We start from the raw sequence: 18,106 nt of genomic DNA, 5'->3' as shown, positions 1-18,106 counted from the left end.
TATATGTTGCATGTGGGCAACAGGGACATTTAATAGAAGAATGATCATTACAAAGCATAGCTTTCCCTTCCACTATTACTCCTTCTTCCATTATTTAAATCTGTACAATTTGTAAAACTGCTGCACACGTTTGCTCTCTGTTTGCACATGTTTATTACTTAAACTGAATGCTTGAAAAGTAGACAACAAACAAGCTCTAAGTAGTGACATGTTAACATGTTGGGGCGTGTTTTGAGTGCACAACTTTGGAAGTCTCGTTTTTGCCTTAAACCGAAAGCAGAGAAATGCTAGAACTTGCAGGGGTCATTTTTCCAGGGTGTGGTTTCTAAGCCAAATCTTTCCTACACAGTTTATTACTTTGTTTCGTCCTTTCACGTGCATGTATCTGCGTTGAGCAAGAGGTTCAGATTGAATTTATTCAGTGCAAAGACTATCAACTTTGAAGCTGTCTGTGAACCAGGGATTAAAGTGAGCCGGAACACAATGGAACTCCGTTAAATTATACACTACACAAACATATAAATTCTTGTAAACAACAGATGAAGAGGAAAAGAGAAAGTTCTTGTACTAAATTTGTCTCCTGTCCCACCTGGAAATTTTGAAGAAAAAAAAATAAAAATTGTTTCAGATGTAAATGAAAACCTAACTTCCTGAAATGACAGATTGATAGATCTTGTCTTTATAGATATATTTATTTTTGATGCAATAATAATAATTAATTTTTTTTTACTGATGGTACACAAATACACAATGATATAATTTTATTTATTTTACTTCCCTTTTCTGTTACTTTTGGCTAATCATAAAGATGAGGATGAGTGATGAGATAACAAAAATTATAAAGGGAAGCTCGCAAAGAACATGTGCTGTTTTAACCACTCTGCCATATCGGCAACTTTTTTTTAGTAGAGAATAGAAAACTAAATACATTTTATTTTAAGAAAATAAATATATGTGCGTCTGTGTGTGTGTTTATATGAATGAATGCACCATCATTTATGAGCATACCACAGTGTTCTTATGATGAACACAATAATAAATAATAAAAATAAACCAACTTGAAGAGTACCGAAACCTTCCTTCTTAGAAAAAAAACACTGATAATAATAATAACACAACAGTTATTTTGGCCCAAGTTCCTTTTCTTTCATTGTAATTTCATCATGATACAAATGCAATTTTTACATGGTTTGATTTTGATTTACTTCTCTTAACACATACTGTTTTAGCGATTTTGTTCAATATACCTATGCTTTCGTGGTTAGGTTAGGCAGGTCAGGTTTGGTTCTCTTAGCATTAAAATAAAGTCCCCAAATGCATTCTACTAAGGTTCCAATTTACTTCTACATTCATTCCCAATAGTCTACGATACTTCCTGTCGCTTGTGAATGGAGAACACCTTGTCCATGGGAAGCGAGTATGCTTGCGTAAGGTAATTTTTAAGTTTTATTTTTCAACATTAATAACTTTTTCGAATCCAAACAGTGGTCATTACTTTAAGGAAGGTTCAAATTTCGTGTGACAATGATTTCCAAAACTCTATGATAACAGTGATTAACAAAAAAATAATTTCGGCGGATATCTTGGTATCCAACATGCGTTCTAAGACAATTGAAACATGCTGATTCAAAATATGCAAACCATTTGTCTGTAACACCCACCATTCTTGAGATATACGACATCAACCATTTATGTGTGTTTAACATTGTATCAAGGCAAACAACTCACAGACATAGGTTTCACTAGACCACTTATTGCTACATGGAGTACTAATGAAAATGGCTTTAGCTAAGAAAATAGTGCAAATGCGTCACATGACACATATACTATATAGTAACATCTAGTTGAAGGTATAATACACATATAAAATACATACATATAGAATATATTTCCTTAATTTAAGGTGTGTTTGGTTTGAATTTCTTAGCTGTAGAGTTGCGTTTATGCTGAGCATTTGGCATGTCACGCTACAGCATCCAACAGTAATCGGCCAACATTGCTGCACTCCATCGACCCTGATAGCGTGACTCCATCACCAAGATGTTCTGATGAAAACGTTCACCATGTTCGTTGCTGAGTGAACCTAGGTTCTCGGGGAAGAAGTCAAGATGTGAGTCAAGGAGATGAATTTTGATGGACATGTTGCAACCCAGCTGTCTGTATGCACTAATGCACTTCTGCACAACATTCACATAATCAGCAGATTTATAATTTCCAAGGAAATTGGCTACGACTGACTTGAATGCCACCCATGCATCTCTTTCAGTGTCAAACAGTAAGTCTTGGAAGTGGCTGTCAGCAATGATCTTCCTTATTTGTGGACCTATGAACACACCTTCTTTCACTTAACTCAACTCCGGAAACTTGTTGCACAGGTACCGAAAAGCATCTGAGTCGTTGTCTAGTGCCTTCACGAAATTCTTCATGAGTCCCAGCTTGAAATTAAGCTGTGGCATGATAACTTTTTCATGCTCAACCAACGGCACACGAAGGACGTTTTAACTTCATGGCTGCATTCTATCTCTGATCGGCCAATTCTTCTTTATGTAGTGGTGCTTCCTATCCCTGCTATCCCATTCACAGATGAAGCAGCATTACTTCTTCGCCTTCCTTATCCAACCGCGCAATTTGCATGCACATGTCAAACAGATGAACTGTGGTGCCCACGACTTACCACTATCCACCTTCAAATCAAAGTATACGAGTTCATCATATGCTTTCTTCGGAAACCGTGTAAAAGACTTCCGATGGGATTTGTCTGTTAGATAGCCGCATACGTAGTAAAACAGATCTGGTGAATTTATGCAACATCTGGATGCCATAATCCACTGTCACTCAATATAAAAAAGAAACAAATGAAAGTATAGTAATGCGATCTTGAAAATATTTCGACATATTACATTAAATATAACTGTTTTCACAAACGACGAAAAAAATTTCGGCCTTGCATGAAAAATAAAATTTTCTCGATATCTTCAAAACCTGACGTGATAGGGCAAAACGGTTTTTAGATTTGAAATCAGCATGAAAAACTGCATTAGAAAACGTAAACATCATGTCTGATATGTACAGCTTGTTTATCAGTGTAATAAGTCTTTCTGCTAGGAGAATTTGAAAAAATCATAAAACAATCGGAACCCTTACTGTTATTTTAATATGCATTCATTATTATTATTAGTAGCAGTAATACTAGTGTCTATTCATTTGTGGTTGGCATTCCGGCTATTAACTGAAACCACTCTAGGCACTGCTGTGAACACCTAAAGATTTTCTCCACCCAATGCCACAGCATTTTGTCACTTTGAAGAATATATCCAAGGGTTTGTGGGTAGCAACTTTGTGGTCTTCCGTTGTCAGACAATTATCACTAACATTATACTAATTCAAGGAAATGGTTTTCCAGCGAAAAGAAGTTATGAGTTTGATATCCTGTGTTTGAAAAAGTGGAACACATAGAAAGCTACATTTTTTGGAACAACTTGAGATGACCGGACCCCTCTCCGATTTTCTTCATATTTGGCATACTCACTAGTTGAGGCCTCCTAATCACGAATCTTAAGTTAAAAGTTGTCGGAAATGTCTAGAAATTGCAAAATAAGCAAAAATAAGGCGTTAGCTTTCGGAATGGAAACAGTCGATTTTTGCAAATTTTTTTGTTTCACTACTACTACAACACCAAATTTTAACTATGTTTGCCTAACCTAACCGAAACTAACCTAACCACACGTCAATGGTTCGTGGGGCTAGCATCAATTGTTCACAATTACTTGCCATTTCTAGATCCTGATACTACCATGACACGAAATTTTAACTGTTTGCCTAACCTAACCACCCGTCAATGGTTCGCAATTTCTAGACGTTTCTGACAAATTTTACTTCAGATTCGTGATTACCAGGCCTCAATTAGTAACTATGTCAAATATGAAGAAAATCGGAGAGGGGTCCGGTCATCTCAAGTTATACCATTTTTTGTGTATGTACAAACACATATTTGTATAGTAGTGCCTACGCACTCGATAGCTACATTTCAAGGAAATCAAAAGAGTTCAGGATGAAAACTGGACTTTCCTATGTTGACTTAGCAGGGATATTTTTACATCGTATTTTTCCGTGTGTTTTTATGTTAATTCTGAAATTGTAATTTGTGTTGTATTATTATCATCATCATTTTTAACGTTAGAGTATCGTGAATTATTTTTTCGGTAAATATGCGATATCGCCCAAACGGATTTCTTTAAATTTACAGGAGAAACTACTTACTGAAATCAGTTTCTGTAGCATTGTCGAAGTTCTTCGAGGTATTTTCTTTCGCGGAAAGTGAAAAATTCACCATAGAATGCTGCAGAACAAGAAATATTCACTTTTTATGTAAGGAACTTGCATTTTCTGTAAAGCGACAACATTATGCCCTTGTTTCCATTATGTACCTGCAGATGGTGCAAGCGTCAAAAGTCACGCGGTCTCATCAGTGTTCCCAAACGTGCCTTTTTTTTACGAGAATTTTTTTTAACTATGCTTACCTAACCTAACCTTGCTGGAAATTGTCCATGGGGCTATTGTGAATGGTTTTTGGGGCTATCCGTCAATGGTTCGTGGGGCTATCTGTCAATGGTTTGTGGAGCTATCGTGAATGTTTTTTTGGGGCTATCCGTCAATGGTTTGTGATGACATAATGAACACGAAAGTAGGTATTTTTCGGTTAAGAAGGTTGAAACACTGCATACCCACTCCAAATCGACAAAACACAAGCACGACGCCCGATGATCTATGACGAGTGCACGCCATATTGTCTGTTACCCAAGCGGAACAAGGAAGACAAATAATGACTCGTAATATGAAACCTAGATACTATTTTATGGAAAAAGGCATAACTTCACATTAAAGAATCTTCCGCAATGTAGAATAGGTAACTATCAATGCTAAAATTAACAAAATAAATGAGTGAGAGGTTTTCGGGCTATATCGCATAATTACCACGAAGGATTAAACTTAACTTGCTAAAAGAAATGATCATTATTATATGTTCAACATATTATCATTACCAACATTAGCAAGACAGCCCTACAAGTACCATTCAATGCAGGTGTAGGTACACTAACCTCCTTTGATTATTATGAGATTCTCTCTGTGACGGTTCATTCCTATGCTGTGTGTCGTAGTATGGTCTTTCATTACGTGCTGTGTAAACGTGATAAATTAAAGTTCCTACTAAAACACCAAAAAATACAGCTGTGTACAAAATTGGAGAAGGCATTGTTTCTTCGCCCTCTGAACTTTGATGTTAACACATTAGCAAATAATCTAATTCTACTTTCTCAGCCGTCAAGTATTTTTCACTCAACTATTACTACGATTCATACAAGTACGTATTTTATCTTCGGACTTCAGTCAATAGTCAGACAACACATTAAACAAATTTTGTCACTTTCCCGTTTCTCTATCACGAAAACAAAAAAACAGTGGGTACCAGTGCATAACAAACAGCGTTGCCATGGGTTGCCATGGTAGTTCGTTTTGAACTACTCCCTCTTGGGAACTGTGAAGTGCTCGCTCCTTCGGAGTGAACGAGCAGTTCCTCTGTGGTTCCTCGTTCCAGGAGTCGTGAGCTTTACGTGTATTGTTACTGCTGTGTATGTTCTCTGGTTTTCTTGTGGGAAGTCGAGTAGTAAGCTCAGTTCCCTCTTCCCTAATCCTTTTCACTCAAGCTAACTACATCAAGTCCTCCCCCACCCCCTTCACTTCAGCTGCACGAAACCAACATCGGGAGAAGTTTTGTCGTTCGTTCCTTTGAATGGTTGCTTGAGTGAGCGAGCTCCGGTGAAGTGCTTCCCGAAAAGGAAGTGCCATGACCTGTGGTAGTTTCCCAGAAGTCGTGAACTTTGCTTGTATGTTGCCAACGGTCCCAGTCGATGACTCACTCCTATGAACCATCGAGAGAGAGCACGAAGTCCCGTCTTTTGTTGATGATTGTTGATAGTGGCGGTTTTCCGCGTATCTATGCGTGCAAGTCTGTTTACAGTAATGCTGCAGAAGCTCAACAATGAGGGAGGGATGGGCAAGTAATTCACCTTTAATCCTTTTTGTGGCATGTTTTCGCAACTCGCATTGCAAGGAACTGTAGAAGGAACTTGATAGATATAAGATCATCGTATCAAACTTACGACAACGTTCCGTTTCCCTGCTCTTCCATTTTCTCAAAGTAAAAGTGGGGCCGGGAGGCGGAGAGAGCTTGAAAAATACGAATGCTATTCTTCGTAGTCAAAGGTTTAGCGTTCACCCTTCCATTATCTTACGGGTGTTTGTTTGACCGTGTATCCATTTAATTGCATGAAAGTCTGAAAAGGGCGACGGCCACCCTAGAAAATAAATTTCAACCTAAAATTTGTACATTTTGCACACACGTATAATTTCATTTCAATCTCAATTTGTTAATTATTAGAAGGGCGTTACAGGTGCATGCTAACTTCAAACTGAAGTTTTTTTTTTTAGGAGATTATACTATTTTGGAAGAAAATATGCCTCGTTTGACACCTTGGAAAAATACCTTGTTTGCCCTTCCCTTGAAAAAATGCAGCGGACGTCCATTTTTAAAACACAGCAAAATTTTTTTTCTCATCTATCACCAGGCGCTGTAATGCACTGCTACAACAAGGGATAGGAATTCATTTTTGGAAAGGAAGAGGGGGAGAATATAACTTTTCCTTTCCGATGAGGACTTTTGGTCTGCTAAAGTTCAATTATCCATTAAAATGTATTTTCATTCACCCCCACCCTGAAAGCAGCTCCCGAACCTCGGTCGGTCAGTCGATACATTGTTTCCTATAGCTGTTTAATATGTGCGCGAAGGCGGATTCCTCCCCTCTAATTATTTTCACCCACTCCAGAAGCAGTCTCTCACATCCCCTCCTCCGCCCAAAGAAACCAACTTCGAGCTGTGTTGGTATGGTAGCTCCTCCTGTAAACGACTCCTTTAAAGCAAGTTCCAGTGAACTGCCTTTCTAAAAGGAACTGCCTCGTCCGAGAGCATGCTCTGTGGCTTCGTAGTTCCTTTGAATGACTTCCGGTGAACGCTTCCTTTCGGTGAGCGAGCTCCGGTGAACTGCTTCCCGAAAAGGAACTGCCATGACCCATATCTCTGAACAGGATTATTCCTCTGGGGGGGGGGGGTGAAGAGAACATTTCTCATCTTGAAAGGGGTGTGCGGGATCCAGAAAAGTCGGGATCGGGAAAAAAATTCTCGTCCCGATCCCGCATTCGGGAAATGACTTCCCGACTTTTCGGGATCCCGAGTAGTCGGGAAATACCGAATGGCCATTTTAAAAAGTCGTTAATTCTCGGCATTTTCTTCAATGTAAATGTCTGGAACGTATAAGAAATTCTTAGTTTTTATTCCAGAAATGCAAAAATAACAACTTAAAGCGAAAATGACGTGTAGAATGGACATTTCCACTAAATTTTTTTTACAACAATTTTAAAAACTACACCCCTGTAATTTCTCGCATTTCTCTGCGTCCAGTTTAAGGCCAAAACGAGACTTCCAAAGTTGAGAGGCTAGCGTTGCGCTGAAAACACGCCCCGCCATCTTAATACGTCACGACTTAGAGAGAGCTCGTTTGTCGTCTGCTTCGAGCGTCCAGTTTACTGTGGATAGCTAGGGGGTGCTCGTTCGGCGGCGCAGATCGTATGCGCAGTTGTCCATGGATGCATTACGTCATCATCGAGAAGCTCGGCACGGTTGATTGATTGATTGATTGATTTAGTTTATTTTACTTCGCGTTTTGTGCCTCTTGGCTAATTTGCGAAGATGGGGATGAGTGATGAAATGGATGAAAATGGACATTCACAAACAACCATACCCGACCGGAATTCGAACCCGGGACCCTTGGCGTCGCAGCGCGATGTGCTAACCACTCGGCCACAGGGTCGGGCGAGAAGCTCGGCACGGAAAAGGCTGGTTCCTTATGCAAATATTGAGATATTTGACAACGAATATCTTCTAAAATATAGTAGCAGGGGAAAAGTTACAACTTTTACTGTTAAGATTCATCCATTCTAATCAATTTATCACAAAGTTGATTCATATGCGTAAAATGGTTTTCAAGAAATCGTGTTACGGAGGAACCCCTGTTTTGTTCTCTCCAGGCTTCCAATATAAGGGAGTTTTAACTAAAGCGCGTTGGATTTCTTTTTGCTGTATGTTTTAAAATAAGATTATTTTGTTCTTGTCAACTGAAATCATGCCTAAATGCTATGGAAACCTGTGAGAACTATTATCAGAAAACTAACGGAAGAAATCTAAAATATCACAGCCTTTCCAGTCGGTAATTGCGTAAGTAAACGAAAAGACAAGATTGTTATAAAAAAATGCGGGATTGCCCATTTTTGTGAAAATGGTATTGTGCGAGAACTAAAAGCAGAACATTTTAATATTGTATGTAAATGTAAGGTTGTAATAAACGTGACTTCTTCCCGTAAAATATCACTGCACTCTCCACGTTTCTCTTCTGTCTTTTCTTTGGCGCCGTCAATAGCTTCAACACGTTGTCTTTTTTATATATATTTGTCACATATTTGTTTTAATTAGTATTCTGCTCGTTCCGCCACCTGAAAGCCGCAGCTAGGGCTCAAAGGGCAGTGCAGTTACACCGGAAGAAGGCTCGGAAATGGCAGGCTTCAGAAGTTAACTCATCCAAATTAAATTAAACAGGTATGTGCTCTCTCTAAATTTAAATCATAGTTCACAAATAATTTGATTAAAAGTTTTAAAAGTATCTGTTTTATTTAATAACGTATTAATTTATGCATTCTTCTCCAGCATAGCTATAGGCAGTGACCACACTACAGGGGGGGGGGGGGGGCAGGACAATTTCTCTCTCTCTCTCTTATCTGCCCCCAGTATAACGACAAAAATAAATAAATGAATGAATGCTCTTTTAGCCAAAATATGCATTTTTGTGTCGTATGTAACGAAATAATAAAAATGATTGCCCCGGGAAAATATGATTTACCCCTCCATCTTTTCTATTGCGCCGTCACTAGCTACAACATATTTTGATTTCTATTGTTCCCACATATTTATTTTAATTTTAGTATTGTGAATCATATTCCACTGTGTTACCTCACGTAGCCAACCCCCCCTTCCACACACACACATGTATGATTTCAGTTGTAAGTTTTAGACTAAGCTTGTCAAATGTCCACTTACAGTATATCTTTGTATTCTTGAGCCATTTAAAGAGAATCATTTCGCCCCTTCTTCTGGAATATTTCATAGGAATGTTTTCCCACTGGAAGTTCCTTTGCAGATCGAGATCCGGGGCTATAGCCTTCCCAAGCCACCGTCCCCTCCAAATACTGTCCTGGCCTCATGAAAGAAAAATATATGTATTTATACGAAATATTAATTTGACTTGGCTGTTTCTTTTTTCGAACAGGAATAAGTTTTAAATTTTAATAGCTTATAAATTTACACTAGCAATTTTGAGTAAAGGTTTTGCGTAACCCTAAAAGTACATTTAGAGACTGTAAGGTCAACTCTCGATATATCAGATATATTAATAATTTTCATCACAACGTCTAGTAATAATTATTTGTTACTTCAATAACCTCCTCGAAAATGTTTCTCGCATATTAAAACATAGATGCCATATGATTGTCATTTTCTGTTTATTTCCTTGTAATGCTGACCTCCGTGGGGAAGTGGTTAGCACTTTACGATGCCAAGGGCCCCCAGGTTCGAATCCCCGCCCGGGCATGGATCTACTTTCCTTTCATCAATTTCATCATATCATCACGCATCCTCATCTTTACGATTAGCCATATGTGACAGATAAGCGAGTAAAATAAACTAAGTCTATTAATCAATAACTTTTTAAATTCTTTAATTCTTTTCTAGCATGCCACGTTTTTGTTAAAATTATATTACGGTTTGTAAAGTGACGAAATTCTAAAGGAGAACACGCAACTTTCTTTGTAGCGCATCGGTCAGAAAGTTTCAGGAATATGGATTTTCAAAATACATTTTTTCACATGTACTTTGCCCCCTTTTAAAAGTAGCGCGATTTCAATTATGTTACTAATCATTAAAAGGATGCCTTAATACCATCTTGGAGGATGACAATTAATATTTTCCCCCTCCTAAAAGTAATAATATACTTTCGCTCTCTGAATCTCCCATATAAATGCTAGGGGCCGCCTGCTTCAGCCGAGCTCACTCCCTCTCTGGTGACGTCACTCGTTCGTGCAAGATCGGCAATCTTCGGATGGCTTTACCTAATCTCTATCTACCTTGTGGATAGCCCACGGTGAGCGAACATGTGCAGCAGTTTTACAAATCTGTACAGATTTAAATAATTGAAATGGAAGAAGGAGCGATAGTGGAAAGGAAAGCTATGCGTTGTAATGATCATTCTTCCATGAAATATCCCTGCTGCTCGCGTGCAATATAAGTGAAAGGGTTCTTGTAAAATTGGTTGCTGACCAAACTTTCAAAAATATATATATTTTAAACTTACATTCTTCACTTTATTTATAAAGCCTATTTTCCATAAAGCAATTTCAGTTTGTGTTTCATTTCTGTTGCGCAAGTTATGATCAAATATTTTTGGGCAATTAAGAGAAAATGCACTGAGAAGATTACATCAGTTGCACGGTACATGTTAATACTTAGTTTATGTATAATTATTACAAGGAAATAAGGTGTATAACCAAGGGCTTATTTAAGGGGGAAGGGGTTCAACGGGTATATATTAGAGTATTTTAAGAGTTTAGGCGGATTAACAGTTCACGTCAACCTACAACAATTTCACCTGTATTGTGTGATATATGGTTCTGCCCTAACACAGAGTGGTCTAAAAGTATGGAAACACCTGAATAAAAATTGAATGGCATTATATTTCCAAAAACTAACATTGAAGGTGTGTAATAGGGGTGGGGGAAAATGTTATAAGGCATATGACGATGACGGCCGCCATCTTGAAATCCGCCATCTTGAATGTACTTTAAAAGTTCAAATGGAAACCATATCGTGTAATACCTCATTTCAATAGGAAATTTTCTCACGAGTTCAACGGTGTGCATAATTTTTCTTTAGCACCAACAGAGACGAAGTTATTAACGTTTTTTTGTGTCTGTCATCCCAAACAAGGCTCGTAATGAATCCATGACCACTCACAGTTAAATGACATGTTCAATGTGATGACAATCGTGATCCACAGGCAGTCTTGATACCCATTCGTGCAAAACCCTGCGTAAAGTGTCTGCAGTAATGCTGGCACATGCGTCAATGATGCGTTGCTTAAGGTGAACAATATCTCGAATTTTCTCGGAGTAAACGATGGCCTTGACATGTCCTCACAGGTAGAAATCTAGAGGAGTGAGGTCTGGGGAACGTGGTGGCCACTCCACAGCACCTCGTCGTCCAATCCAAGTGTTGGGAAACTGCACATCCAGGTACTGACGAACACAATTTCCGTAATGAGGAGGGGCGCCATCGTGTTGGTAAAACACAGGGAATGACCCATCGTCAGACAACAAAGCTGGCAAGATGTCCTCTTCCAGCATGCGACGATACTCGACCGCCGTTAATGTCCCGATGACGAAGAAAGTGCCCACAACACGGGTCCCCAACACACCACACCACACCATCACCTTTCCGCGAATACCTGCAGAGATGCATCACACCAATACGGGTTACTGTCCGACCAATATCGGACGTTCTGCTTGTTCACCTCGCCCGACAGGAAAAAGTTTGCCTCATCAGTAAATAGCACTTCGAAGGCGAATCGAGGGTTACGGCGTATTTGCTTCGTTACCCATTCCGCAAATTCCACACTGCGATCAGGGTCGTCTTCTGATAGGTGATGGATGCTGCAATTGCAACTTATACGGGTGCCACTTATTCAGGCCTAAAATCAGCATAATGGACGTGCGGCTAACACCACTTTCCTGGGCTACACGATGAGAACTTCGTTGGGTACTCTTTCAGAATGCAGCCAACACAGCTGTGGACGTTGCTTCATCCGTCGCCGTGCGTGGCCGGCCTGATTTTGGTTTATCAGCCACAGTCCCGGTTTCACGAAATTTTGCAAGCACTTTACTGACGGTACCATGATGAATGGGGACCCTATCTGGGTGACGGTGGTTAAAATCGTATGCAATCACCCTCGTGCTGTGTTCGCCTGAGATCAACACGATCTCAATGCGTTCTGGGCCTCCCCGATGGCGCAGTGGTAGCGTCGTCGCCTTGTAGTCAAGGGGTCCCGGGTTCGATACCGGTGGAGGCACATGGCACAGTTGTTTCGGATCCCACTTTAAACCGTAGGTCCAGTCCCGATTAGCCTTACTGTGCATAAAGTGGACTTAAAACACCAACTCAAACCAACTCAACCAACTCAATGCGTTCTGCCTGCGTGAGACCCATGATGTGTTACGTCACCTGCAACGATAAAGCAAGCATAAAAACGTTAATAACTTCGTCTCTGTTGGTGCTAGAGCAAAATTATGCACACCTTTGAACTCGTGGGGAAAAAATCCTATTGAAATGAGGTATTACACGACATGGTTTCCATTTGAACTTTTAAAGTTACATTCAAGATGGCGGATTTCAAGATGGCGGCCGTCATCGTCATATGCCCTATAACATTTTCTCCCACCCCTATTACAAACCTTCAATGTTAGTTTTTGGAAATATGATGGCATTCAATTTTTATTAAGGTGTTTCCACACTTTTGGACCACTCTGTATATAATTGAATGTGCTCTTGCGATAATAGTTACACATTTCCGTCTTGCAACACACAACCTCAACTCGGCACGATATGTGCATTTCCTTGCTCCTTTTCTGTATTTTTTTCTATTTAGGATATATTACGTTGCCTTTTTGCCTGTTGGTTAATCCGTGGCGATGAGAATGATTGACCAATTGATAACATGGATGTGATGGGGCAAACATGCCTTAATCATGGTTCGAACTTAAGACCTCTGTCTTCAAAGCACGTTACAATCTGCCACGTGTGTCTTTTCATCTCCACTCACCATTAATTTCAAGAGGTAGAAAACGACGTTACTCAAACAAATTGTATAAATAATTTCCATGACCATAAACATTTGTTGCACTTGTTGAGAGAAATCCATACCCTCGTAACGTTATAAGTAAACGTCGACCTAGTTGATGTCCCCGGAACCCTTCCTTGCACGAAAATCACACTGTGTCCACAGGATTTGCCATTGAACGCTTACTAAAGTAATAGAAATGTGCATCACCATTTCCATTAATCGTTCACTCTTCGTATATTTTGAGGTCAGCTAATTCGAACATACGACCCTAAGACAGCTACACACTGCCAAAAAAACTGCAGTGTCAACAAAGTAATTACTGTATTTTATATATTTCATTTTTGGTAATGGAATATTTTTCCCTTCAGCTTCTTATTTATGTTTGATTTGATTTATTTCACTTCGCTTTTCTGTCACTTTTGGCTAAACGCGACGATGAGGATGAGTGATGAAATTGATGAAGGGACACTCACAATGAACACCGATGAACGCAATGCCAAGGCGGTGTTTAAGCAAGCTGTGTTAACCACTCTACCACGGAGGCCGGAATCCTTTTTAGTTAGGAGAAATCGTTCCTTGACAGCGAACTAGGAACAGTTAATATGCGTCACGTCAGAGTTATAATATTTTAAATTTCTAACAATCAATTGGGATTTACTCTTAACCATTTTTTTGCGTACATAGAAACTTCCACACAGTTAAGATCGTTTACACTAAGGACAACAGCTTTAAAGTCTATGCTTTAAGGAATGATTAAGCACACTATGATGACGGATAATAGTAATTCACATGACTATAGTGATGCATTACATCTAGTGTTGCCCACGAGACGAGACTTTGGCCTGTCTCGTCCCGTGGAAGTCTCGTGGAAATGCTGTCTCGTCTCGAAAATAGTCGTTTGTCTCATGACACATGGTCAATCTCGTCTCGTCTCGAATTTTTAAAAGCCTGTCCCGTCTCGTCCCGTGGACAACACTAATTACATCGGTGAAACATTAATTTTCGATCAGAAAGAAATATTGAGAAACGCAGGGACACAATGACCAATTTATTTATTTATTTTACTTTGCTTTACTTCCACTTTTGAGTAATCACATAGATAAAGATGAAAGGTGTGTTAAGATGAAATTTGTGAAAGGCAATCACAAACGTAGAACACAGTCCAAACTCCACAGACTATTATACTGGTCTTGTGTCTGACGCCAGATCCTCGTTAGTCTGCAAAATTCACTCCATGGTCACAATGACGTAAGCATGCGTAGAATAAATTTGTATATCATTCTCCCCCCCCCCCCAAGAAACGTGAGCTAAACTATTCCGCATTCTGTGATATGTTCATTACTTCTCAGGAACCACTCGCGGCCTTCAACTAGTTTATCCTGAAAAAAAAAAGCCCTGCTGGTTAGGATGTTAACAGATACTTCAGGGACAATATCCAAAGAATACTGTCACATACGCAGAATGCAAAACATTTCAATTTTCTCATTTCTACTACAACCCTGGCGAAAAAACGGCGGCTGGAGCTTGGTGCTGATCGTATCACCTCCAAAATGGCCGAGCTCGAGATTATGCGGTGCCCTACTACCACATCCCCTAAATGTGCCTTCATGGCACGTTGCTATACGCACTAGGAACTTTACCTAACCTTTGCTACTACTAACTACTCATGCCAGGAATTTTGGTATTTTTTATACTTTTTTATTTGTCCATTGCTAACCTGGTTCATTCCCAGCCTTGCTACTCGATCAATCTTCAGACGAGGCAACAACATATTGCATGAAGTATAATTTGAACAATGCTACCTCCTCCACATGTTGGTGCTCACTAGATATGCTTTTTACCAGACGTCAGTGAGCATGGAAAATACGTATACGGGTTGTGGAATCTTTATAACTAGCCACTGATAGAGAGCTACATTTTTCAATTAATCCTCTCGAAGCAACATGTGTATTTGACATGTATTTGTATTTATTTATTTATATGTATATTCAAGAAGGTAATTAAAAATGAAAAGTTCATTGTACAAAGAGATTCTGCGCAGTGTCCGAAAAAGAACTCCCGGGTTTTGAATTCAAATTATTTTAGTGCATTCTGAATCATACGTGTGTGTGACGTATTTTATGAAACTGCAATGTTCAAAGTTTCATAACCTTTTTATGCTATCTATTTTCCTTGGAATCGGTTACACGGCTTAGGTCGTACAGCTATGTAACGTTGCTGCTATCTGGTGAGGAATGTGTGAAATAAAACTTGTTTGTTGTCGCTTCACGATTATGCTCAAAACACCACTATATCCTGCACCAAAAATAATGTACTACTTTGTTTGCTTGAATTTTATATTTAAGTCCACCTTCGGCACAGAAATGCTAATCGGGACTGGACCTACAGTTCAAAGTGTGATCCGAACCACTATGTGCCTCCACCTAATTAATATACTCGTGTTCTTTTTCGGAAACGCTGTACTGGTTTTTACCACAAATTCCTGGAACCATAAACAGTCATTTTTCTCGGGAATTTGAAACAGTGGTACTCTCCCACGCTACATATCTTGGAGCTTCCTGGGACACTGGAATTGCTGTTTCTAAAAAAAAACACTGCAAATACAACATAAACTCCCCTTCTCCCCTCCACCACCCGCCCCGTTCACACGCCTGTGCCTACCCTTCCCAAGGAATATAGAGATTAGGTAAAGCCATCCGAAGATTGCCGATCTTGCACGAACGCGTGACGTCACCGGAGAAGCAGTAAGCTCGGCTGAAGCAGACTGCCCCTAGCATTTATATGGGAGATTCAGAGAGCGAAAGTATATTATTACTTTTAGGAGGGGGAAAATAATAATTGTCATCCTCCAAGATGGTATCGAGGCATCCTTTTAATGATTAGTAACATAATTGAAAACACGCTACTTTTAAAAGGGGGCAAGGTACATGTGAAAAAATGTATTTTGAAAATCCATATTCCTGAAACTTTCTGACCGATGCGCTACAAAGAAAGTTGCGTGTTCTCCTTTAGAATTTCGTCATTTTACAAATCGTAATATAATTTTAACAAAAACGTGGCATGCTAAAGAAGAATTAAAGAGTTTAAAAAAAAATTGATTAATAGACAGTTTATTTTACTTCGCTTATCTGTCACATATGGCTAATCGTAAAGATGAGGATGCGTGATGATATGATGAAATTGAAGAAAGGAAAGTAGACTCATGCCCGGGCGGGGATTCGAACCTGGGGGCCCTTGGCATCTTAAAGCGTTGTGCTAACCACTTCCCCACGGAGGTCAGCATTACAAGGAAATAAACAGAAAATAACAATCATATGGCATCTATGTTTTAATATGCGAGAAACATTTGCGAGGAGGTTATTGAAGTAACAAATAATTATTACAAGACGTTGTGATGAAAATTATTAATATATCTGAAATATCGAGAGTTGACCTTGCAGTCTCTAAATGTACTTTTAGGGTTACGCAAAACCTTTACTCAAAATTGATAGTATAAATATATAAGCTATTAAAATTTAAAACTTATTCCTGTTCGAAAAGAGAAACTGCCAAGTCAAATTAATATTTCGTAGAAATACATATATTTGTCTTTCATGAGGCCAAGAGAGTATTTGGAGGGGACGCTGGCTTGGGAAGGCTATAGCCCCGGATCTCGATCTGCAAAGGGGCTTCCAGTGGGAAAACATTCCTATGAAATAGTCCAGAAGAAGGGGCGAAATGATTTTTTTTAAATGGCTCAAGAATACAAAGATATAAGTGGATATTTGACAAGCTTAGTCCAAAACTTACAACTGAAGTCGTACGTGTGTGTGTGGGGGGGGGGGGCTACGTGAGGTAACACAGCGGAATATGATTCACAATACTAAAATTAAAATAAATATGTGGGAACAATAGAAATCAAAATATGTTGTAGCTAGTGACAGCGCAATAGTAAAGATGGAGAGGTAAATCATATTTTCCCGGTGCAATCATTTTTATTATTCCGTTACATACGACACAAAAATGCATATTTTGGCTAAAAGAGCATTCATTCATTTATTTATTTTGTCGTTTTACTGGGGCAGATAAGAAAGAGAGAGAGAAATTGTCGAACGAGAATAGGGGGCGTTCCTGCCCCCCCACCCCCTGTAGTGTGGTCATTGCCTATAGCTACGAGTATGATGGAGAAGAATGCACCAATTACTACTCTATTAAATGAAACAGATACTTTTAAAACTTTTAATCAAATTATTTGTGAACTATGATTTAAATTTAGAGAGAGCACATACCTGTTTAATTTAATTTGGATGAGTTAACTTCTGAAGCCTGCCATATCGGAGCCTTCTTCCGGTGTAACTACACTGCCCTTTGAGCCGTAGCTGCTGCGTTCAGGTGGCGGAACGAGCAGAATACTAATTAAAACAAATATGTGAGAAATATATATATATATATATAAAAAAAAACAACGTGTTGAAGCTATTGACGGCGCCAAAGAAAAGACAGAAGAAGAAGAACGTGGAGAGTGCAGTGATATTTTACGGGAAGCAGCAGGCACGTAACCAGGAATTCCTTTCGGAACGGCGGCTGAACACCATTTTTTAAAGGGGTATCACAATTGTATGTTTAAGGCCAGTGGTGGCAATTGGGTTCCAAAATGTGTGTGTGTGGGGGGGGGGGGGGTGGACAAGGAGACAAGCATTAAGAGGCCATAGTGTGATAGTGTGGAGGCAAAAGAATGGGGAGCAACTATCTCCTAAATCGTCGCCACTGTTTAAGGCTGTCATTTTAATCAGAACGTGAAATCGGGACATTTTCTACCACTCAACTCCTCTGTTTCCATGCATTAACATTGTGTGTCGGAACCATCTCAGTATGTGTGTTTGTCCATTTCTTCTCATCAGGCATCAAAACATCTATGTACCAGAAGTGTTTTTACGAAGGTGTTACACATGCACGGAATGCACAATCCACTCGACAACACAAGATTCAAACTGTGTGCAGGGAACTGGAATCAGACAGTTCACGAATATTTCTCTCTCATTCGAGCCTGAACACCACTAATGTGTCTTGTC

The 18,106-nt window shown here is 39.3% G+C and overlaps 1 protein-coding gene across 1 annotated transcript in view; it reads right to left on the bottom strand.

Moving 5' to 3' along the window:
* LOC146003977 (uncharacterized) overlaps positions 1-5,463 on the bottom strand; it is a 30,260-nt gene extending 24,797 nt beyond the window's left edge. Inside the window, exon 1 of the mRNA XM_083142509.1 lies at positions 5,100-5,463. Coding sequence (XP_082998635.1) covers positions 5,100-5,254 — 155 coding nt within the window. The 5' untranslated portion in view covers positions 5,255-5,463. The remainder of the gene's footprint in view (positions 1-5,099) is intronic.
* Positions 5,464-18,106: the final 12,643 nt, after the last annotated feature.

Source organism: Lepisma saccharinum, chromosome 21 (genome assembly GCF_977018435.1).
Source record: "Lepisma saccharinum chromosome 21, izLepSacc3.1, whole genome shotgun sequence".
Classification (NCBI taxonomy): Eukaryota; Metazoa; Arthropoda; class Insecta; order Zygentoma; family Lepismatidae; genus Lepisma; species Lepisma saccharinum.
The sequence above is the reverse complement of the archived record's forward strand: the minus strand, read 5'-3'. Positions and strand labels throughout refer to the sequence as shown.